This window comes from Bombus pascuorum, chromosome 9 (genome assembly GCF_905332965.1).
Source record: "Bombus pascuorum chromosome 9, iyBomPasc1.1, whole genome shotgun sequence".
Taxonomy (NCBI): Eukaryota; Metazoa; Arthropoda; class Insecta; order Hymenoptera; family Apidae; genus Bombus; species Bombus pascuorum.
The window spans coordinates 10,230,207-10,253,657 of NC_083496.1; the positions used below are offsets into that span (position 1 = coordinate 10,230,207).

The window sequence follows — 23,451 nt, forward strand, 5'->3', positions numbered from 1 at the left end:
ATTATATATATAATAAATTAATAAAATATTTAATCATTGGTGGATAGAGAGATATAAATTATAACTATAAATATTGATTATAAGTTGATAAATAATATTAATAAATCTAAAAAATTATTTTCTTATTAATGTTACATTAATAACATACCCACGTATTTAACATTATTTTAATATCACTGTTTATGTATGTTATGTATGTAAAATAATATTAAAATATTCCTTTCCTTCCTTTATTAATGATAAAATTATGATTAACAATTAAAAATATTTATAACTAGTAGTCCCTCAATATTAATGAAAATACGAACTTATTTACTAATAGTATTACTGATCTTTAGCTACTAAAGAGAACATCCTGTAATTAATTATTATTAATACATATAAATAAATAAGGTGACATACAAAGTAATCAAGTACAGTAAAAAATTGTTCCCAATTTGAGATTTTCTACCTTATGAAAAATTAAAGATAAATATATTGTGAAAACGATATGCTGAACAAGTTGCTTAGCTAAATACAATTTTCATGTTTCTAAGTGGAACTTTGCACAAACATAAGTATCTGATATTTCAGGTAACTTTTCCACTTCATGAATAGTTGGTTCTATTTCTGTCTCTAGAAGTATTTCATCCAACCACTGTTGAACTTGCTCTGTGTGTCTATGAGAATTATGTTGTTCTTCTATGATATTACTCCTTGAATTCCTATAATTTTTTGCCATTTCCTGGTCATTAGTATCTTCAGTAGTTTGAAGATTGAAATCATTTTTGTTTGATTCTGTATCTATCTCTGAAGAATGGTTAACACTTTTTTCAGAATCCTTTTCTTGAAAATCAGAAATATGACTGGAATTTCCTGATAAATTTATTATATTAGACGATTTCAATTCAGTAGAACCATCATCTATGTTTTCATCTTCTGTCATACAAGAAAATTCAGTTTTTGTATTAGAAGGAATAACTCCTGTATTTTTGATAGATTTATCAAAGCAGACATAATCTTTATTTATATCTTGATATTCTTCTATTTTATATGGTTCTAAATCAGTTACGGCTGTTTTATTAGATCCTATGAGCTCTATTCTTCCAAATTGTTTAATTTGTTCTTCCAAAGCATGTCTGTCATTTAATATTGCTATAGATGGAGGAAGAATTTCCTGACTGGATAATGCCAAAGATATTTGTTGCCTATAAATTGCTTCTGATTGTCGTAGAAGTTGCTTTTCTCTAGCATGCAGTGTTTGTGCCAATTGAGCAAAACATATTTTTACTTCCTCTTGGACCTAAAAATTAATTGCATTATTTTAATTACGATACCTATCATGTAACATCAACTAACTAACAAAATATAAAATATTTGCAAAATAAGATGTAACTCTATATAAATATCATTAATGTTTTTAAAGAGATAAAGACATTTGTATATACATAAATGAAGAATAAAGCTAAAAATAAGAAGAAAAGAAAAAATTACGAAGGAATTAATAAAATACACTATCAAATTATATGCAATACTTTAAATAGCAACAGTTGAGAGGTCATAACCTCAAAATAATAATTATATAAATATAATTATCAAATGAAATATATACAGAAAAAATTACCTGAAGAAATTGTTTCTCCAAAAATGTTCTTTTGTTAGCTATTAATCTAATTCTGACAAGATGATTGTCATTGTCAGTATTTTCTTCATTTTTTTCTATCATGATATTTATTTATGTATTGTATTTACTAAAATAATTTTACAACGTAACTTTATTAGCAACACCACGAAGAATTGATGTTATTGAACAGTTAGTTAATTTTTTAGTAAAAACATCACTTCAATACACTTCTAAAAACTACTTACAAGGAATTTCACTTCTAATTATTTTGCACTCGTTAGATTAACTGCGCTGCCATCTTGATATTTGAAAGGATCTTATTTTTCCTTAACAGAAGTAAAGTGTTAAAAGTGGCAATTATTATATATAACATAAATATTTTTAAAAATACACCACTGAAAATTAATAAAAGTAGGTATATAACAATGAAACTTAAGGAAATTTCGTATATTACTATACATATATCCTTACTATATTTTATATATTTCATGGTTTTTTCATTTGTATGGAAGCGAACATATATAATTATATATTTCATAAAATAAATATATAGTATAATATTTATATTGCTAAAAATAACAACATATAAAAGTTATAGATATGTATATATATTATACTAACAAAAATTAAATAACTTTATAATAATTAACTTTATTTACCAAAAATGTTACCATACAGATTCTGTTTCTTAATTTTTCTTTCTTCATATGAATGAAGTTCTTATTTAGCATGTTGCATTTTCTAAGAGAGAAACATGCGTAACATATATAACTACAATAGGTACTATTAAAATAACTAGTTATAATAATTTTCAATTAAATATATCGTGAATTTTGCCAAAACAATTTTTAAATAATTTTCGACTTAATTATATATATATTAATAATTATTTTTTTCCTATTAATAATGTAATGGATATCTACTACCATATTTTCTATGCAAATCTACAATTTTTATTAAGAATAAAATTTGCACATACATTTTCTGCAAAATCACGCGTAAATCGATATATCTTTTATATAAACAAAAAACATTTCGGCTTAGCGATCAATTGAGCAGCAAAATATAATAATTATGGCAGCGTAGATATGTGTACTATATAGTTACATTCAAAATGTGCAATAATTTTTGATTTATGGTACACGTCCGATATTGCTAAAATAAGTTATAGCTGCTAAATTTGTAATCAGACTTACACGAATAGTTTCGGAATTTAAAACACTTATCAAGTACTTGAAATTTTTAATTTTAGAATCCATCTTATAAACAACATCGAGAGATTATTTTCTAAATGCATTTCTCTTGTGAACTATTCGTGTATGCCAAAAATTTTATGTGCTTTAAATTACTCTATAATATACTTAAGCTAAAACTAGATACAATTCTGAACACTTTAGTTGCCTTGTATTTTATACGAGCTTCCTTCTGATAAGAATCTAATAAATTATTATCTAGACGATAAAAAATGTTCATTTAAATAACATGAATTTCTTTGGTAAACAGGAACACTGCAAAAGTTTTTTTTTTCGAACGAACGAAGAAAGTAATTTTATAAAAAAATTACACGAAGATAATGATGTCAAATGTTGTCTTTAAATAGTTAATTCGTTAAATTAATGGTAGTCAGAAGGTATTAAAGATTAAAATAATGAATCCCTTTTAGGATCAAAATGAATCCGTGGCAGTTAAAGTGGTGTCAGTTCGACCGATGGCTGACCCATTTTCATTCGTAGACCTGTTACGTCATCCTCTATCCGTACTAACAACTTGTATTTCTAAACATAAAAATACAAAAGAATGATTAATGTTTTATTAGGTACTCAAAAAACTTATGAAATCTTAAACGAAACAATAAATAAGTTTTATTTACTGTAGACATATCTCCTGGTGTTGTCTTCCAGGCATAAATCATGTAACCAGGTATACAAAGCATCGAAGATAAAGCCGTCATCCAGCCAAGCACATGCGACCACCATGGATATTCATAGTCTAAATATTTTACAGGTGTCCATTGTACGAGATTGAAAATGAAGACGCCCTATTAAAATTTTTAAAGATGGAGGATAATAATAATTCTATCTAAATTAAAACATAAATTAAAGCTAGACGAAAAAATTAGAAAGTAGTCTCAGTAATCTTTGACTTATAAAATAAAGGATGAACTCTACTTACGACACAAATCATGGGGGTGGTAATAGTCCAACATAGCTTCCACCACATTAGAGGGTAATATCCTATCATGTCTCTTATAGCGTCATAAAACCGATTTACACCAAAAGCCCAACTTATCGAGATACACTCGAAAAAAATTAGGAAGAGAAGACAGAATCCAGACACTGCGTATGAATCCAAGATTTGAAAGACGTACATGCCACCTTGTGAAATACAAGATAATCCAATAATGTAAGAAAGCACGCAAACTATCGCAATGAATAATTCCTTACGCCGGCGAAGCAACTGCGGCCATTCGTCCACCTTGAATGTTAAATATTTTACAAAGGATTGAAAATTGTTTATTATATATATTTATATATATTTATATATATTATATATATATTATATATATTTATTATATAATATATACTAAAGAATTTTACTCACCATGGCAGTAATAAACCCTTCCATAGTACAAAACTGAGAATCTAAACCTATGAGAAGAAGCATAAAGAAGAAGAGACAAGACCAAAGGGGCGCTCCAGGAAGTTGAAGAACCGCAGAAGGATAAGCTAAGAAAGCCAATCCTGGACCAGAAGCGGCGACTTCTGCGACAGGTTTTTGTTGTTCGTGGGCCATGAAGCCTACCACGGAAAATATGACGAAACCGGCAAACATGCTCGTTGAAGAATTCACCGAGCAAACGATCAATGCGTCTTTGTAAACGTTATTTGTAAATTTATTGTAACTACCAAGAGCCACTAATGTACCCAAACCTAGTCCGTATGAAAAGAAAATTTGAGTAACAGCATCTATCCATACCTGCAAAGTTCAATAAGCTATTACTAAAACCGAACAATTGTTACAATTATTTTCATTCAATCATTAAAAAAAAACGATTATTGCGGTATAACTATATATTGTTTACCTCGGATTCTTTTAGTTTGGAAAGATTTGGACTGATATAAAATCGAATGCCTTCCATGGCTCCGGGTAAAGTAATGCCACGAATCAGAAGGATCGTCAATAAAACATAAGGAAACAAGGAGGTAAAGTATACCACTTTTCCAGTCCATTTAACACCTTTCCAAATACAAAAATAACAGAGAATCCAAACCAAAAGGAGGGTGCCAGCTAGTTCCCAACGAATATTCCCAACGTGCTCCACGCCCTCACTGATCTGAAGTGCTCGACGTCTACAAAATAGTATTTTATACACTCAAAGAAATCTTTTATATTGTTACTATAATTGCTTAGTCGAGCTTACTCCCAAAATTCTTTGACCGGATCAGTAAGCTCTGTGATTGTCATGTTGACGTCGTTGACGGAACATACTTTAACATAATTATGATGTCTAGTAACTTGATTCCAACATATTAGCGAATCTCTGTCGTAGGGATTTACACAATTCTTCGTGTTCCAATAGTTATTACAGCTTCCCCATGGTAATTCTGATTAAAAGTAAAAGTCCATATAACTCGTTGAACTTTCTATATGTTTATCAAATTTATTTTTACTCCATATATAAAATACAATATTCTCGATTAAACTAACCACTGCGCATGGACATAAAAAAGTAGAAGATAGCCCAAGCAAGAATTACGATGTAATAAACATTCATCCAACAGGACATGACAGCGGCGGCATATCCGATACCCTTAAACAATGGCGCTATTTTGAAGACACCGAGGCCACCAACGGTAAGCATCTGGCCGAGAGCTAGTTCCATAAAGAACATTGGAATCCCAGCAAGAACCAGTGTTAAAAAATATGGAATTAAAAATGCACCGCCACCGTTCTTGTAACAGAGATATGGAAATCTCCAGACATTTCCCAGACCGATTGCTAAACCAACCTTCGAATCGAAGTGAATTAGTATAAAATCAATACAATATAAACGTTGAAAAGCAAGTAAGAAATAAGAAATATTATAATTGATAAAGTTACCACGCTCAAAATGAAATCTAGCTTGGTACTCCATGTACCACGTTCTGGCAGTGGCTTCGTTTTATTAGATGCGGATGCTAGGTTCAATGCGATTTTGTCAGGATTTTCAGGATCCGCGAGTTCCGGTTCTCTCGATGCTTCCGTCATTTTGAACGATTTATTCCGCTCACCGTAAAAGAGTTCCCTCGTTTTCGATGACCTCTCTCGCGTATTCCTTTATTGGCCGCGGAACTACCGCGAAGACATAACAGTGTTTCTGTTGGCAATCAAACGTGTCATAATTTTTATTTCTTCGTCTATTATATATTTTTCGACTATTTTATGTATTGATTTTCTATAGAATATATTTATTAAGTTCACACGAGAGTGGATTATGAGCCCTCTTATATGGATTATAAGCAACTTTCAAGGTTCGCTGAAAGGATGTAGTTTGCGAAGAACGAGTTTGACCGAGTTCTGTTTCCGGGACCGGATGCGATTTGTGTTTTGCGGTGTGGAAAATCTACGGAAAACTATTACGCGTCGAAATTCAAGGATACCAGCTATAGTTTAAAACTGTAGTCACTGACTATACCGAGTCACATGACTGGAATCTAACATTTCACTCACTTTTTCTCCGATTCTAAGATTTCTCTTATAAGAAAAACTGAAGAAAGTTATTGAAAATTTAATTAAACTGACAAGTATTTCAAAATGACTGAAAATCATAAGTAAACGAGCAGTTTAGTTACAGAAACAGTATTATAAAGAGATAATGTTTCGACGATTCTTGAAGGACTCGTCGCTCTTTCTATCGCGGAATCGTGCGAGAGTCAAAAGTGAAACGAAAAGTAACATGGTTTCTGACGTCAAGATCAATAAGAAAAAATTAAGGCGTAAAAGTAATATCGATGCGATCCGGTTAAATACGAATGTCCGGCTGGGGAACCCTGTAATGAATATCCGAGTCCGTGTGCGTTCCCCCAAAGCTCATCCTTCCCCGGCCCCTTCGCGGCCGATCCATTGCCTGGCTCCCTCTTCCTCTTCCACGCTCATAAAAAACAGCTATATTCTAATTAGCCGAGAATGCGTTGTTCCGCATAACCGACATTGCTATGATCTTGAATTTCTCGCTTACTATTAATTGGTTTCTCGCTTTTCCAATTCAATCTCCACTTGCGGCTTTTCCTTCCGTCGATCAGATCTCCGTTTCTCGGTCAATGACGCGCCTAGGAATGTCAAGTTGCTCGCACGTGTTACATGTTCCCCATATTTTACTTTGTTCTTTCTCAATAAGATAATTTGCGAAATAAAATTTTATACAAGACATAGTTTCATACAAACCTAACTTTAGCCAGTTATCGATCTCACGACACTGTATCAGCCGTTTATTGCGCTTCCGTGGTCACCGTGCTTCCTCCTCGTGAATTTCCGGTGGTTCGTGAGAAGAACGGAAATGAGGGAAGGACCGCGCGAAAGAGAAACGCCGATTTAACGGAACTTTCTCAAGAATCGAATTAGATCGTATGCACTGCACTGCACACTCTTAATCTTTCACGCAACAGCTCGATCGGGTCGAACGGGCGGCATTCTCAGTGTTTCAAGCAAAGTCCTCGATGCAGAAAAAGAGTGATGTAACACTTTGATTCGACGGAACTTCGATTCGGTAAAGTGATATTCGGCGATCAAGAGCTAACAGGTTCTCTTGATCCTGGCGGTTCTAGCGACGTTACGATCATCGATTACTACGTATGATGTACATGAACGACGAGAACTGTTGCAACTGTTCGTTTTTTCCTCCCTTGATCTCCCTTTTTTCTCTCAACTTTCGCTCGTCTCGTTTCGATGTCGATGTCTAAAAGACAATTTATATCTGAGGGACGATGCGAATGGTTAGCCGGCCCGCTCAGAACTGGAATCAGGAGTTCACTTTCGACGGCGAACTAGCTGAAATATCAGGGGTACAAAATCGGGGGATCCCCCTTTTCCTTTTTTTCCCCCGGTCCACCCTTGCCGTTTACATCGGTGTCACGCGTTTAATCCGCGCGCGCTCACTCGTGCCTGCTCGCGCGCACGAAGCAAGAGGGGACGAGGAAAACAAGGAGAAAGAGGGTCACCAAGATCGCAACAGTATATCATCATCAAGTTGACGGCTATCCCGACGATGCTGTGCTCTTTATTGTCAATGTTTAGATATGTACATCTACATATCCATTCATTTTCTTCTATGTATCGATAACTTTCCAATCCTAGCTCGCAATACCGTTGCAACCTTCTATCGCTATTATTCGATCGCGCCAATCTCAAGTATTTGGAATTGCAACACGGATGACAGAAAAAATGTTTCCTAAGAATGTAATTAGAAAGTTCTATCATAGATATTGACCACGGAGGTTCCTTTTTAGTCAATTGAAGTAAAGAGCCTTAAAATAGAGAAACATTATTTATGACGATTTTTGTTATTCATGAAATAACATCAATTGATCATCTGCTCTATACAAACAATATTGTCAATCATATTTCCAAGTGTACAACTTTGAACACTTTACAATATCTCATTTTTCGCGTTATTATTCTTATTATCGAAACTGTCTTTTTTTGTATATGAAATAAGCAAGTTTCTGTGCTTTCCGACGAAATGAAAGAGTGCGATAAAGTAGGTGAGCAAGACTAGGAAGCTAGTATATCCGGAGGGTTCACGTGACACCGATCTATCGCTACATCCGTTCTGGGTACACTCCGTAATATAGATCATCAGGATGATCGACATTAACTCACACAAATCCCGAAGCATCTGCTATAGATAGAAATCACTCTTCGATCTATGAAATTAAGCAACTATCTGAAAAAATTTTTTGAATTCCTTAGAAAATTTTAGGATTAATTCTTAATCTTAGAAGAAAAGAAGTAGTATTCATGAAAGTTTCTCTGATCAAGTTGAAAAAAGTGACCCTTCGTCATAAAAACAACGAATTTGATGTATGGTGCCCATATGTTCGAAACTTTTACATGAAACAAGAAATTGTTAACGTAACTAATTTTTATACCTTACAAGCGCGCGCGTGCACGCGGTTTGATTGCTCGTTAACGGTCAACACGGCAGAGGGGAGCATCCCCAATGACTAGAGGATGTGCGGGAAGTGGCGCGGGAACCGCGTTAAGAATTACTTTGCGGGTCATATCTTTTTTTTACGAATCGAACCACCTTTGATTTCACGGAGCACGTCAAAACTTCTAATACGCAACAGAGATAAAATATATATTACACAAAGAATACAAAAATTGATAAGAGACAAGTAAAAATACCAAATATAATATATATATATATATATAATTCGGAATAAATTATAACATTTAAAATATTGGTTAAATAACATTTCTTAAGTTCACACTTTTTGTAAAACATTGACTTGAACATGATAAACATGCATATATAGCTCGTATAATTCCATTAAATTCTTCTTTCAACTGTACATAAAATGGATAGTTTCGTATAAATGATGAATCATCTATTAACAATTCGGGAATAGTTATTTTGTTTTTAATTTAATGTGCATAAGACAAATGTATTTACATTTTTATTATTACCTGCAAACAAAATTACTTTACTATTATATATTGTGTGTTATTACCAATATATACTATTTTGCGTTCAAAATTAAAATGAAATAGCTGATAGCAGATGATACCTGGTAATACTTAAATTTTCTTTTCTAAAAGCATTTATGTAGGTTGGTATTATTAGTTTATGTTGTCAAATTTGGCAACCTTGTGAAGACTCTCATCGTGTGGTTGGAATTACGTTTCCTAACCTAACAAAATATCTGTTTTCTAGATTAAATAACAATATACTATTTAACTTATAATAAGCAATTAAGGAAATAATCCTTTTTACTATAATGGCTGAAGCAATGCGTCAAACTGTGGCTGGAATGTTGAAAGGCATTGAAAGGTGCATTATTCATTACTCAAAAGTATAATCTAATTCATATTTTATACATGATTTATTTTAATAACACAAAAAATACATGGAAATTTAATATATTTCTTTCAACATTTAATTATTAATTTATTTAATCTCATTAAAATTGTATTTATATTGTTATCATGAAGAACATATTACAATCATATACATTAAGCATGCATGGAAAATAAAATAACTGTAAATATATTTTTTATATTTTATAAAAATTTCAGATATAATCCAGATCATTTAGCAACCCTAGAAAAATATGTTGAAATACAATCAAGAGAGAATGCATACGACTTGGAAGCTAATTTAGCAGTTTTGAAACTGTATCAATTAAATCCACATAGGTTTAACATGGATATTACTTGTCAAATACTGTTGAAGGCTCTAACAAATCTTCCTCATACTGATTTCGTACTTTGTAAATGTCTTCTCAGTGAACGAATTGTAAGTTATTCATTTATCATCTTGATTCTTATATCTTCATCCAAAATATTTTGATTTATAACTTATGTATTAATTAAGCATGATCTTAATTCAAGAACACATTTATAATATATATAATAAAATATTTTTTCATACAAAATATATATAATTTCTCATTTACATTTTTTACATAAATATGTTGCTAATCTACTTTTTATAATTAATGCATAAATTGACCAATAAGTTTAAAATTATTTTTACAGATGCAAGAAAGTCCTATTAATCAAATCATGTATTTGGGAGACATTTTAGAACAATGTAATTTCCAACATTTTTGGGATAGAGTTCTTTCTATGTCTGATCTTTGTGATAGGATTGTAGGATTTCAAGATTCTATAAGAAAATTTGTTTGCCATGTAGTAGGAATTACATTCCAAACAATAGATAAAAATCTCTTAGCACAACTTCTTGGAGGAGTTGATGGTAATGTTTGTTTCACATTTTTTAAATATTTTGAAAGAGATTTATGAAAATATTCACAAAAGAATATTTTGTTAAAAAATATTATATAAAAAAAAAATAATTATTCTAAACAACATAAATTCATTAAAGCGTGAATTTATAAACTAAATTCCTTGAATTAATATTGTTAATATGTTTTACTTATTAATGTTTTATACAAATTTAGAAATCTATTTTTTAAGTACAAATTATTATACTATGTTAAAATATGTATGAACACAAATTTAATAATAAAATAATTTATTTCAGATACCACATTAAAACATTGGGTAAAAAAATATGGATGGAAAGAAGAAAGCAAGTCCATTATTTTTATAGCTAATCAGGATGAAAATATTAAAACAAAAAATATTACAGAAAAAATAGACTTCGAAAATGTCGCTGGTTTAATGGCTGCTTGTCTTTAAAAGTTATATGTTCAATAAATTTTTTGAAGAAAATAAATTTCTTACTTAATTTACAGTATAATACTTTTTTATGTATAATAATTTCATAACACATATAAATATAAAAAATATACATTCTGCACAATTTAAATACAAATGAATTTCATTAATATTTTAAAAAAATTGAAAATTAGTACTGAATTTTGCATAAACTGGAATATTTCGTAAAGCATATGAACTCATGAAATTTTATAAAAGATATACTAAAATGTTTGATTACATGTATTACAAGATTTTGTTGAAATTCATTCATTGACATTACATTCAATACAGTTACTAACACTTGATTCAATCATGTGAGTATTAAATTTGCAAGTATATTTAGATATATTTAATCTTATGGAATGACTTACAAATACTAAAATATATATTAATTTAAGAGTTTATCTTGAACTATAAGCGGATATAATTTAATGAGGGATTAAATAATAATTCAATAGCAATGATACAAAATTTGTATAAAATTAAATCTTCAAACATCTTCTTTCCTATGTGTTACTTTTTCTACATTTATAACTAAATATGAGATTATTTTAAAAAAAACTTTATTAAAAGACTAAAAATTATTAAAAAATATTAGAATGCTGTAAATTTTCTAATTTTAAATAATTAAACGTTTTTAATAATATTTAAGTGTTTGAAGTAGACAAATATAATATGTGAAAGTCTTCCTTTTCCTTCTCCTAAATTTTGTAATGCATAATATCTTATTTTTTCGCAAATTGCATTTAAATAATGGAGACTTTCTTAAACATATAGAAAAGTATTTATGGCAAGCAAAGCCATAAAAGAGCATTTACGTCTCAATATGTGATTAAGTATTCATCTAAACTTCATGATCTATCAGGTACGCATCTTTTCGGAAACTATAACGTGGCGGGTTTTGGCAAGGAAACATCCATAGAATTGGATGGCTCTTGCCACAAACCTGAGAAAGTAAAACCAGAGTACGTGAACTGTTTCTTTTATAATGATGATTATTCTGCATATGTTCCATTATGTTTTCTTCTCCGAGGATACCTTGAAATTGGTCTACCAGCATTGCGATGACAAACATGCCAAACAGTACTGATTCCAATACCAATATAAGAGAGTGTAAGCTAGAGAAAAAACTTCTTGATTAATTTCATTTTTTTCTGACAACATATTTCTGTGTGTACTTCAAATAATTTTTAGATTTGAATAAACTTTACATGTAAATTTGAATATTGTATAAGAAAAAATTACTAATTATTTAATCTTCTCTCAAAGTACTCTTATTCTATTATTAGAAATTGAATTTAAGTTAGAATGTAATTATTTAGTTATAATTTCAAACAATAGTGAAATATTTGAAACACACATACATGCGACCCTGTTTGATGGCTATGTCATTATTGCACAGAGAACATTCTAAAATCCATGAGGTTGTCACCAAGCCTAGTGCATAGAAGGCCAATATTCCAACATAGACCAGAAATTGAATAAAGTACTTTTGATTTTGTTCTCCGACACAGTTGTTTATCCTTTGAGCAATGTTATAAATTAAGTTCAATGTTAAAAATATTATTAAATTATAAATCTGCTATTACTGCATTATTATTTTTATTATAATGAATGTTTGGTAAAAATATTAAAAAATAATACTAAGAAAATATCATAAATTTGAAAGTTAAAAAATAAAAATTACAATTGAAAATAAATAATAACAAAGATCAATTATTAATTGCTATAAATTGCATAATTTTTAATTGAATTTAATATTTTTTACTACTCTACAATTGTAAACATGTTTTATATTCCTATAAGTTATAGCATACCATGGACAATGATGATCCATTCGCCTAACACATCGTTTACAAATTCTACAATGACATGCTTTGGGAGGTCTATATGTTTCGCATCTAGTACAAACAGTCCAACTGTCTCTCTCATCACATTCAATTTTTGTTTCTGGATTATCTGTATGAATATCAGAAAAGTCCATACGACTTTGAAGTAGTGGCACAACACCAGGATCACTGCAGACTGCTTTCGAATGTGATGCTAACAATAATAATATAATAGCGTTGAAAGCCACAATATGAAAGGGACCCCAAAAACTGTACATAATAATATACAAAATGAGATTAATTGTAAATCAGTAAATAATTAATGTAAGTGCATTTCCTGAAGATGCATCTCTAATTACAAGAAAAGTGCAATAATGTAATAAAATAGAAAAAAAAACATTCCATGAGCAATATTTTATTAAGTTAAATTAAAAGTATATTAAAAGATTAAAATACACATATCTATATTAATATAAAATTTATGCAAATCAACTTCGTACAAATAAATATAAAACTACAAATAAATAGGTTTACAAACATAGAATATTATTAAATGCACCTGTTTTGCAAATTTTGCAGGATAACCCAACATACGACGACGTAATCTGCATAGAAGACAGCAACATATGTAATTATGATACACACAATCCCACAGGGGTCTTTTACAAACATTTTTATTTATTCCATACTCTTTGCTAGCAAATATATCAGTTATCGTCACAGACTTAGAACGAGTTTATGTAATTTCGTTCTTCATTGAATTTACATTATACGAATTCAATTCAATCTTCCTTAATTCCATTTAAGTTCAAGTCTTTTATTCTATAATTGCACTAGAACATCAAGTCGGAACGTATTTATAAGTAAACAGTTGATTTATTTCACTAAATAATGTTAAAATGTTAGCACAATTAAATTTTCTGACGAATACTGATCACTATTGACTAGCCTAAACTGACCGCCATGATATTGCTGTCATAAAATACCACGTGACATCCCCCACTACTCCAATGTAATCTTTTCCCTTGATTGAAAATATATTTGTTTTTTTAACATTGTAATGTTCAATAATGAAATGCTGTTTAACATGATGGACATAACCTAACAATTATTAAGTTTCAATAATAAATACATAATTTCTTTATTCCTATAAATTTTAAATAAAAATATTAAACATATATTAGCTTTTGAACAATATTTTATAACATAAATTTCGTAATTTAATAAATATTAGGCAGCATAATTATGATAGCATCAAATAATGCAATTGCATTGAGAAATTGATATTAACTTCTAGAAGGAATATTTTCTTTTCAAATGTTATTTACTTTAAGTGGATATTTAAATGGAAATATATGAACATGGCATAGAATCGCTTTGTGTAAATATACAATAATGCATAATTAAACGAAAACTTTATTTACAGAACTACTCGCAAATAAAAGTAATAGCGATAATAATAATAATAATTAATAATAATAATAGTAATAATTAATAATAATAATTAATAGTAATCGAATCATTATGAATCGATTAACGATAACTATAACAAGTGAAAGAAAGGGACAGTAAAAGACAGAAAGATAGGAAGAAAATAATGGTAGATTGCTACATCGGTGACTGTGATGGTGTAACAGTAGCAACAGCAGTTGAATAGACTTCAATAGTAGTAGTTAACGGTAGCTGTAGCAATAACTTGTATTTTGGACTTAATTCTCATGTACAGACTTAAGTTCTTTAATCTGCTTAATAAGATACGCCTTCTCATCATTGAATTGTTCGTCTTCGGAACGGTCAGTGTGGAAGCGCGTCAAGAATTCGATTAATTTTTCCTGATTACGCAGTAATATATCTAAGATTGGTTTCGGTTTATTTGGATTCGCCACGAATACCTAAAAAATTACGAACAAATTTTTCTTATTATTTTCTAAATCTAAATAATAATGATGATTCTAAACTATGTAAATATACCTTAAAAACATGAAACGCTTCAAACTGAATATTACGTGATTTTTCTTTGAGCATATTCATCATCAATTTCAAATTATCAGGATTCGAAATATATCGTGTCATTACCTGAAATTTAGGAACTGTCGAATTAACGTGCTTTTAAGAAGGTATATATATATAGGCACGCAACACACACGCACACTATACGTGTATACATATATATGCTTTCTTTCACTACTGATAATTATACATACGGTAAAATTGTGTCTATCGAGTAAGAGTTCCCCTAGCAGTTTCAAACTTTGTCGTCGCGTAACATAGTTTTCTGAATTCAATAACCTTTGATAATGAGAGAAAACTTTATCGTAATTAATTTCTAAAAACTCAGCGCTCAGTATTTTATGCCTGGTAAGTAATTCCTAAAAACCAACGTACCGGATGCACCAAGAGTATTCTTTACTTTAAGTACGATATATCATGCGCTTATCATCGCTTACTTTGAACGTAGAAAACGCGTCGGAAGCTATGTCGAATGTTGACACCTCAACATATCTGAAAAAATTGTAAAAGTCGTCCGAATAGATCATGATTTTTGCCAAGGCCTCATATCTTGCACATTCTCTTAACATAGTGCCACAGTTTAAAGCAATGTCTTGGTGTTCATATCTGTAATTATTACATTTATAAATTAAAATATTTCATATTTATATTTAACAAGTAGAAGATGAATATTGTACTTTAGGAAGAAAGAGAACTTACCCAGACATGAGAGTAAACAATATTTCCGGTTTAGTACATATATACTCTACTGTTGGAGATCTAGTTCCAATTTGTCTCCGTAATATATTATTAAATACTTGAGCAACATCCTTCTTTCCCTAATGAAATATTATAAAACATATTAAATATATGATTATATGAGTATATTAATAAAAAAACAAATAGTATATCATAAATGAAATATTAAAAGTTTGAAAAATTGTTGCACAATTTATAATTTGATATTATTTTGTAAATACATCTGAACATACCTCAAAATCTATGCGACTAAGATTTTGCACAAGTAGAAGCAACAAATTACTATTATACAATTCTTGGGCCAATTGGGCAACAACAATATCTGCTTGAGGCTCTGTTTCAGCTGTTCCATAAAGCATATTTTTTATATGTACCAAATTTTTACTGACATCCTCTTGAGCCTAAAAATTAATGTATTGCGTCATAGAAACCGAAATGTAGTTTCACAACATACCTTTTCTACCTTCTTATCACCACGCTCCAATGCATTTACTGCTTCCTTCAGAGCTTTTACCACCTCCGCCGGACTCTTTTGAGACTTTCCGAACAGAGGCATGTTTTTCACAATGTACAGACCTTACGGAATATATGGAAACAATAAACAACTGTTAGGTCTCTTGTTCTAGTAAATAGTTCATATAAACTGTAATTAATACAATTAAATAATGTGCACTAATATAGTACATAACCATTATGTAAATTCCAAACATAGAAAATGCATTTGGAAAATTCATTCCAATATTTTGTGCACAAAAACATAATGAAATAAAATTAAAAGAAGATAAAAATAATATATCAAATTTAGGTTAAAAAAATTACGTGATTTAATTGCTGCAATAGTAAGTGCTCCAAATTTTGAATTAAAGGAGGCTATGTATGATATTTTTCATGTTCCAGACTTATAATATCCTCATATATGTTTATGCGAAGAGTCTGTTGTAGGATATACTCTTCTTAAATATTTTGTTCATATATTACAAGATTTGCAATAAATTACGCCAAACATATTTCTTCAGGTTATATCTATAGATGTAAATGTCAAATTTGTTACAGGCTACGACCTATTATCATCATACATGATTTTATAAATATTAATTGTGTCTGTTTTCTTATTTCGAAAGTACACATTCGAATTAACCTAAAAATTTTGACTTTCGCCGAAGTCAAGTTTAAAAATTCGTAAAGTGATATAAAAAAAATAATTGAACCGACAAACACTGCAAGAAATATGCCGAATGAAATAGTTGCAACAAAAATGGAGGTCGTGTATCAAGTCGATCAACGATACAATGACGACAGAAAGGTTCAGGTAAAAAAAAAAGAGAAAGAAATCAACAAAGCAACATAAAATTTATACATGTTTATAAAAAACATGAATGATATGAAGTAAAAATTTAACAATTTAAAGAAACTAGAAGAAATCGAATTGCGACTTGTTAGGGTGCGAGTTTGTTGAAGAAGATAATAAATGTTTAACCTGAGCGTTTCAATCGTCTCACGAGCCTTAAAATAATCTTACCATTCAGTCAGACCCTGAACGAACCCTCAGCCTCGGTTCGAAGTATTCTATACGATTCTTTTAAAAGCACACATATAAGGCAACTACTTTTCAATTCAATATTTCGTGTTAAAAACACAATTTATTTTATTATGACAACTCTATTGATAACAGATCCCGAACCTACGCAATGTGATATAGTTTCTTTTAAAGAACGCTACAAATGAATTATTTGTCTTTGAAAACTTTTGACTAATTGCACGATTCTGTGACGTCTCTTATCAAAATTCTTTCGCGACTAATGCCGAATCTGCAAAAACATTATTGGTCTTGACTATCTAGAAACTTTCATTTCAACCAATTGGAAAGCTTTAAAATTAAAATCACGCATCAATTCACTTAATTAATACGTAATCATGTTATTTAAATGAACTATTTTTTATTCTATTTTCTTATAGGTATAATTACATAGTTTTTCTTATGAGATGTATTGGAAAATTATTTAACCTGAGAAATCACAAAAAATGTCTCGTTTGATGTTATTTTGAACTACGTAACTATTCTGAACGTTTTTTTTACTAATTAATTATGTTTTAATTAATTAAAATTATTAGGAATATTCTTAGGATTACTTTGTACATGATATATTATATATTGAATCATGGCGCGAAAATTTCATATACTTTATCGCTTATTTTTTATACAAATAAGACTATAGTGAAACAATGCATAAATTTTAATACTACACTTCATTTGAAATATATCTTAAATAAGAAGTACTTTTAAATACCTATCTTAATTTAAAATTCATGTGTGTTTAGAATCGATAATAAAGTAAACAAATTACAAAACTTTTCTTTGGAAGTAGTAATTACTTTTAAATATTTAATTCTTTTAAAAAATAGTATATTTGATGGAATTAAATATTTGAATGGGATTAATCTTTCCACTATTTACTATGTATAGTAAAGTCAATTGCAATGTACTACGCGTACTTTTTAATTTACTACGCGTTTGTGTTCAACATAAGTTATTTATTGGACAAAAGCCGACAAATGTGTATTACCAATCTGAAAAGTAAAATCCCAATAATAGTGTTTGGCATTTTGTAACACTAGAAACAGGTTTTTCTTGCAGATATTACAGTGCCCATAAACGTGGAACAGAAGGAGCCACGTGACTGAGAAAGCAACCAATCAGCTGTTTAACTTTGTCATGCCGCCAAGCTCGTCTCTATTCTGTACTGTGCACGCGGAAGCTAGATTTGTGTTGTGTGTGATATTTTTCCAATGAGCGTTTTCATAAAATGGTCGCAATAGTACGATAAAGAAACAGCTAGCTTTCAATTTTGTGCGTGCAATAAGACGTTCTTTGATCGGTATATCGTTGAATTCTGTTCTCAAATGGTTCTATATCATAGTCGCCATTTTGGTGATAGACCGAGCCAAGATTAGCGAGTGTACCTATGATCTTTTTATTTTCACTCGGCATTCGGTCGATCGTCGTGATCGTCGGTGACGCCGGGACGAAATTCTAACCTCGAGGATGACGCAACAAAACAAAACGATGAACTTTCTCATACATGACGCGAACGGTGAGTATGCCGAGTGCGCGCCAATTATCAGCATGCCTCGCTTCGATGATAATGCCTTGATTTTCTCTCATTTTCCTTAAAATCACATAGTTTCACTATCGTTGCCTCGTTCCCGGTTTCATGCTCGTGTTTCTGTTATTTTTCGTTTGATTCTTGTTAATTGCAATTTCATGTTGACTCTTCTTTTTCCACATACATGTTAGTCTTATACTCTGTTTCTTTCTAAACTATCTGCACTGAATTTATGGAAAGATGTTTTTATTTTCTTTTCTATTATTAAACAGATAAAATCAATTTACTTTTAAGTCGTTTGACTTTAGATTGTTTAGGAATGTACTTACTTGCTTGTCTTGATTGTTCAATCGAAAAAGGTCACTTTTACTTCACAATGCTTATATTCAGGTTCAGATATTCAGATCCTGTTCAGTGTGTTTCTAACATAGTTAAGGTATATTAGCTTGGAAAGCCTTTGTTTAGTTCAATAATTTTTCATGTTTATGTTTATCAAATATTTAAATTTTTCATTAATTACTATTGACTTTATATTGTTTGATATTATCATAATACACTTATAAAGTTGGTCATATGATAAAAAATGTATTTTCTGTTAAATTAAAAAAAAAATTCATATATTGATGTTGTACTTGTTTAACTATCAAAATAGTAATAGAAAATTTAATATCATTTTAGGTCATCCACAAGTAATAAAAGTAGTGCAGAGTACTGCTAATAAGGCATTGGGTGGTATCGTCAGTACAACAAATGCAGGTGGCCTTAAAGTCTTTAAGACTCCGAGCCAAGAATCTCAGGTATAATAAACAATATATGTATAATAATTTTATTTGCCATTTGAATCTTTTTTTATTATAATATTTATATAGGGATAATTCAGTTTTTCATTTTAATATTGAATTCAGTGATTTGTTTCTGATGTTTAGGTTTTGTCATCTAACGCACAAGTTCTTAGAACTATCAGTCTGCAGAGTCCTTCAACTCCTGGCCAAAGTGAGTAACTTTTTCAACAATTATTTTTATCTAGTAACCAATCTTTTTATGTATTTTTACTTAACAAATTTAAAAAATTAGTTTTTTATACATTTGAAACTTTTTGCATAATTATTTCTTACATTATCGGTTATTTGAAAAAAATATTGTAAACATAAGTTACTCTACTTCCAGTAAAATATCTTATAGGGAATATAAGTTTTGTTTAGTTGAACATACCTCTAAGATTTCAAGGTGACCTTTGTTTTTTTAAATAGGTCTATATATTTTTATTTAGGTAGGCATGTAAATCATTATAAAATGAATTCATTTACATATAACATGTTGATCTTTCAATGTCATTCAAAGATGTTTATGGGAATTTAAAATTTGTTTTCTATTTTATATTTTTTCTTGTAATGAACTACAAGCTTAATTGAACGAAAATATATAGTTTCATATTAAAAAATAAAAGCCACCTTGCAATCTCAGAGGTGTAATTAGATAAAATTTATGTCCATCATTAGATACCTTCTTTGAAATAAATTAATTTGAAATATCTGTTTGAATACCCAATATTTCAAGATATAATTATGTGAAAACGTTTATACAAGACGCCCTGTATATACAGTAATATAATTCCTTGTCATTTAATTTTAAAATAAAGGATATTAAAACAATATTTTTTGTGTGCAATTATTCTAGGGTTGGTTACAATACCATTACAGAATACAAAATTAGCAACAACCAAGGCTGGTGAACCTGTATTGACCAAAACTATACAATTAACATCTGCACAAATGGTATGCTTTATTCAAAATAATTACCTCTGTTGGTAAAATTTTAATACTAAACTCACTAAAAGTTGTAGGAATATATGAACTAATTGTTTTGTTTATTTTGTTTTACAGAGTGATATAAAACAGGCAATAGTATCTCAACAGCAACAACAACAGCAACAACAATCTGGTAATCAACAAATTGTGAAAGATGCAAGTGGAAAAACATATATTAGTCCAATATTGGATCATAGTGGTTCTAGAAAAAGACAAGATGTTGAGGGTGGTGATTTTGTACCAGAGTAAGGATTTATCTATTTAATGGAATATTTTTTTATACGTGTATTTACTATTGTCTTCGTTCTATAGATTACTTGTAAACAAATCTTAATGATTAAGAATTTAAATATTTAAGATAAATTTTTAATAACATATATTTATCATTAATGTTTTATTTTCTTCTTGATAGCAAACGGAGAAAAACGGAAAAAGTAGGTAAAGGATTACGTCATTTTTCAATGAAAGTTTGTGAGAAAGTTAAAAAGAAGGGAACGACGTCGTACAATGAGGTTGCGGATGAACTTGTTGGAGAATTTACTAATCCTGCTCATATAAACTCTTTAACAGATCAGGTATGATATTCGCCACTTTTTTTCATTTTTAAAGTAATGCAAATAAAGAATAGCGTATTATTTTTTGTCTTATAGCAATATGATCAGAAAAATATTAGAAGACGTGTTTATGATGCTTTGAACGTTTTAATGGCAATGAATATTATTTCAAAAGAGAAGAAAGAAATCAGGTGGTTAGGTTTGCCAACTAATTCTCTTCAGGAATGTTTGGCACTTGAAAAAGATAAAAAGAAGAAAATCGAGAGGATTAAAGCAAAAACACAACAATTGCATCAATTGATCCTCTCGCATATCTCTTTTAAAAATTTGGTGGAACGTAATCGTGCCAATGAGAGTCTGCGTGGCCCACCAAAACCAAATTCTGCCATACAGCTGCCATTCCTGATTGTGAATACTAGCAAAAAGACTGTCATAGATTGCAGCATTTCAAATGACAAGTATGATAATAGAAACAAGTGATTTTTTTATTACTGCCAATATTATATTTTAATTAATAATATCAAATCATGTTGGTTACAGAACCGAGTACCTGTTCAATTTTAACGATAAGTTCGAAATTCACGACGATATTGAAGTTCTAAAGCAAATGGGTTTAGCTTTCGGTAAGCAATTTGTTTTATATTTCTTTTTGAATCTATCAGTCAGATTAATTAAAGAGAAATAATATTTGATCAGGTTTAGAGAAAGGTGAATGCACAGAGGAAAATTTGCGGAAGGCCAAATTAATGGTTCCAAAATCTCTGGAGAAATACGTGGAACGTACGTATGATTCATAATTAAACAATTGTTCAGATCGTTATATGAATTCTATACTTCAATGCTTTAATTTAGAACTAGCATCTGGTGATTTGGAAAAATTCATCCCAGTGACCATTCCTGGACCAAGTACCTCAATGGAAGATCTGGACACAAAATTGGAAGGCTCTCGACCTCCTTCATCTTCTCATACTTCACTTTCAGAGGATGTTCTATCGCCACCCTCGCAGTATTATTCCGAGGAGGAAGATGAAGAAGAGGAAAGTGATCAAGATGACCAAGCCGATAGTGATCTCGAAGTTAACTAGCACTCCGAACGATTTTCTCGGGGCTGGACTCAGGGTAAGCAATTCATAATATATAAAATTAAAGAAATCTTTTTAATGTACAAATAGTGTAAAATTTGTATTTTACAGGATACTCGTCACTGTTAGCAGCGTACTCGACATGGTCGTCATCGATATCGCTCTTAAAAATGTCATTCTTGTGCGCATTCAAGATGCAAACGAGTGACGGTAGTCGGGGGTCTCTTAAATATGGAACCTCGTTGTCACCGTTAATAAAAGTCTGTTAATGAAAAATGAGGATGGTCAAAAAGTGAATTAAATGTCGATTGGGGCCAAGGAGAAACACAAAAAAAAAAAAAAAAGAAAACAAGAAACAAATCGTGTAGGCATAAAACACAAAAGCTTCAGAACGTCTCGTCTGAAAAAAGGAGACTCTCGATGCATGACGATCGACAGGATCCATGATTATGTGGCGCGACTGAAACCCGGGGTGCTATTTTAATTGTGCATCATCTTAACAGGTTTATATGATTAGCATCTATGTATTATAAATTATAATCTTTACAATGATATCGATATTAATGTGTACGAGACATTATGACCAGTACTCATTTTCTTATGGCACGTTTATAATTAATATCGCCCAAGCTAATATGCCGAGATAAATGGTATTCTGAACAAGGGCGCACGTCTGATTCAATTTCGAACTAAAAATAATAAATTGTAATAATGTTATTGCACTGTGTATATCAATTTTCTCTACCTGTATGTGTTTAATTGCTTTTCCATCTAATAGACATATATTTGCTTGTTTAAAACTTTGATTATAAATTGATATAATAGAACATAATTTATAAATATATAATATTAAGAATAATTATTTTAATTTCAGTTTTTATAGTTATTTATAACGATCATATATATGTATTATATAAATTCAAAATTTGTTACTGTTATCTGAATCAGTTCAAATAAAAGATGAAAATAGATTTACTATAAGTAGTCATAAAAGTAAATCTGTTCCATGTTTTTTACTTCAATTTCTACTATATATCACAAAATATTTTAAATCAAATATTTACAGAATGCTTTATAAGTTGTTTTTTTTTTCATTATCATTACTCTCACTATTGCTATTACCAAAATTATAAATTTTTATTCAAGATCATCATCGTCATATAGATCATCAAAATCTGAAAAAAGCATTATTATTCATAAGATATCAATAGTATTTGTTATGCTATCAACATTAATTAATTTTAAATGAAAATATTATCTTTATTTACCATTGAAAAAATCTGCGTGTACTGCTTTT

At 30.0% G+C, this 23,451-nt stretch overlaps 6 protein-coding genes across 12 annotated transcripts; 2 read left to right on the forward strand and 4 right to left on the reverse strand.

The window, feature by feature from the left end:
• Positions 1-147: 147 nt before the first annotated feature.
• On the reverse strand, positions 148-1,987 carry LOC132910688 (uncharacterized). 2 transcript variants are annotated; one of them, XM_060966571.1, is made up of 3 exons: positions 1,849-1,987; positions 1,604-1,730; positions 148-1,282 (listed from the first exon to the last, which is right to left on the reverse strand). In XM_060966571.1, the coding sequence occupies exons 2-3, from the start codon at positions 1,703-1,705 to the stop codon at positions 524-526; spliced, it is 861 nt and encodes a 286-aa protein (XP_060822554.1). In that variant the 5' UTR covers positions 1,706-1,730; positions 1,849-1,987; the 3' UTR covers positions 148-523. The 2 variants fall into 2 exon arrangements, with proteins under 2 accessions (XP_060822554.1, XP_060822553.1); XM_060966570.1 differs by having other exon boundaries at positions 149-1,282; positions 1,604-1,987.
• Positions 1,988-2,533: 546 nt separating this feature from the next.
• LOC132910664 (sodium- and chloride-dependent GABA transporter 1) lies at positions 2,534-7,619 on the reverse strand. 3 transcript variants are annotated; one of them, XM_060966506.1, is made up of 10 exons: positions 7,028-7,619; positions 6,822-6,912; positions 5,705-5,960; positions 5,312-5,612; positions 5,025-5,208; positions 4,686-4,953; positions 4,205-4,579; positions 3,776-4,078; positions 3,474-3,641; positions 2,534-3,378 (listed from the first exon to the last, which is right to left on the reverse strand). In XM_060966506.1, exons 3-10 carry the CDS (start codon positions 5,849-5,851, stop codon positions 3,289-3,291), a joined length of 1,836 nt encoding a protein of 611 aa, XP_060822489.1. In that variant the 5' UTR covers positions 5,852-5,960; positions 6,822-6,912; positions 7,028-7,619; the 3' UTR covers positions 2,534-3,288. The 3 variants fall into 3 exon arrangements, with proteins under 3 accessions (XP_060822489.1, XP_060822488.1, XP_060822490.1); XM_060966505.1 differs by lacking the exon at positions 6,822-6,912; XM_060966507.1 differs by lacking the exons at positions 6,822-6,912; positions 7,028-7,619 and adding an exon at positions 6,386-6,744.
• A 1,781-nt stretch (positions 7,620-9,400) lies between these two features.
• On the forward strand, positions 9,401-11,045 carry LOC132910696 (eukaryotic translation initiation factor 3 subunit K). The gene is made up of 4 exons (XM_060966593.1): positions 9,401-9,635; positions 9,881-10,100; positions 10,343-10,562; positions 10,851-11,045. Exons 1-4 carry the CDS (start codon positions 9,583-9,585, stop codon positions 11,006-11,008), a joined length of 651 nt encoding a protein of 216 aa, XP_060822576.1. The 5' UTR covers positions 9,401-9,582; the 3' UTR covers positions 11,009-11,045.
• Positions 11,046-11,683: 638 nt separating this feature from the next.
• Positions 11,684-14,130, reverse strand: LOC132910690 (palmitoyltransferase ZDHHC3-A). The gene is made up of 4 exons (XM_060966574.1): positions 13,418-14,130; positions 12,847-13,128; positions 12,394-12,552; positions 11,684-12,147 (listed from the first exon to the last, which is right to left on the reverse strand). Exons 1-4 carry the CDS (start codon positions 13,528-13,530, stop codon positions 11,874-11,876), a joined length of 828 nt encoding a protein of 275 aa, XP_060822557.1. The 5' UTR covers positions 13,531-14,130; the 3' UTR covers positions 11,684-11,873.
• A 401-nt stretch (positions 14,131-14,531) lies between these two features.
• Positions 14,532-17,419, reverse strand: LOC132910684 (protein Mo25). 4 transcript variants are annotated; one of them, XM_060966560.1, is made up of 8 exons: positions 17,126-17,419; positions 16,070-16,182; positions 15,840-16,007; positions 15,568-15,686; positions 15,306-15,474; positions 15,063-15,227; positions 14,830-14,934; positions 14,532-14,750 (listed from the first exon to the last, which is right to left on the reverse strand). In XM_060966560.1, the coding sequence occupies exons 2-8, from the start codon at positions 16,160-16,162 to the stop codon at positions 14,568-14,570; spliced, it is 1,002 nt and encodes a 333-aa protein (XP_060822543.1). In that variant the 5' UTR covers positions 16,163-16,182; positions 17,126-17,419; the 3' UTR covers positions 14,532-14,567. The 4 variants fall into 4 exon arrangements, with proteins under 4 accessions (XP_060822543.1, XP_060822540.1, XP_060822541.1 ...); XM_060966557.1 differs by having other exon boundaries at positions 16,061-16,182; positions 17,126-17,418; XM_060966558.1 differs by lacking the exon at positions 17,126-17,419 and adding an exon at positions 16,426-16,629 and having other exon boundaries at positions 16,061-16,182.
• An 873-nt stretch (positions 17,420-18,292) lies between these two features.
• Positions 18,293-22,871, forward strand: LOC132910674 (transcription factor Dp-1). Its single transcript, XM_060966529.1, has 11 exons — positions 18,293-18,698; positions 19,389-19,507; positions 19,637-19,703; positions 20,388-20,485; positions 20,594-20,763; positions 20,931-21,093; positions 21,169-21,530; positions 21,613-21,695; positions 21,769-21,852; positions 21,925-22,191; positions 22,266-22,871. The coding sequence occupies exons 1-10, from the start codon at positions 18,650-18,652 to the stop codon at positions 22,155-22,157; spliced, it is 1,428 nt and encodes a 475-aa protein (XP_060822512.1). The 5' UTR covers positions 18,293-18,649; the 3' UTR covers positions 22,158-22,191; positions 22,266-22,871.
• Positions 22,872-23,451: the final 580 nt, after the last annotated feature.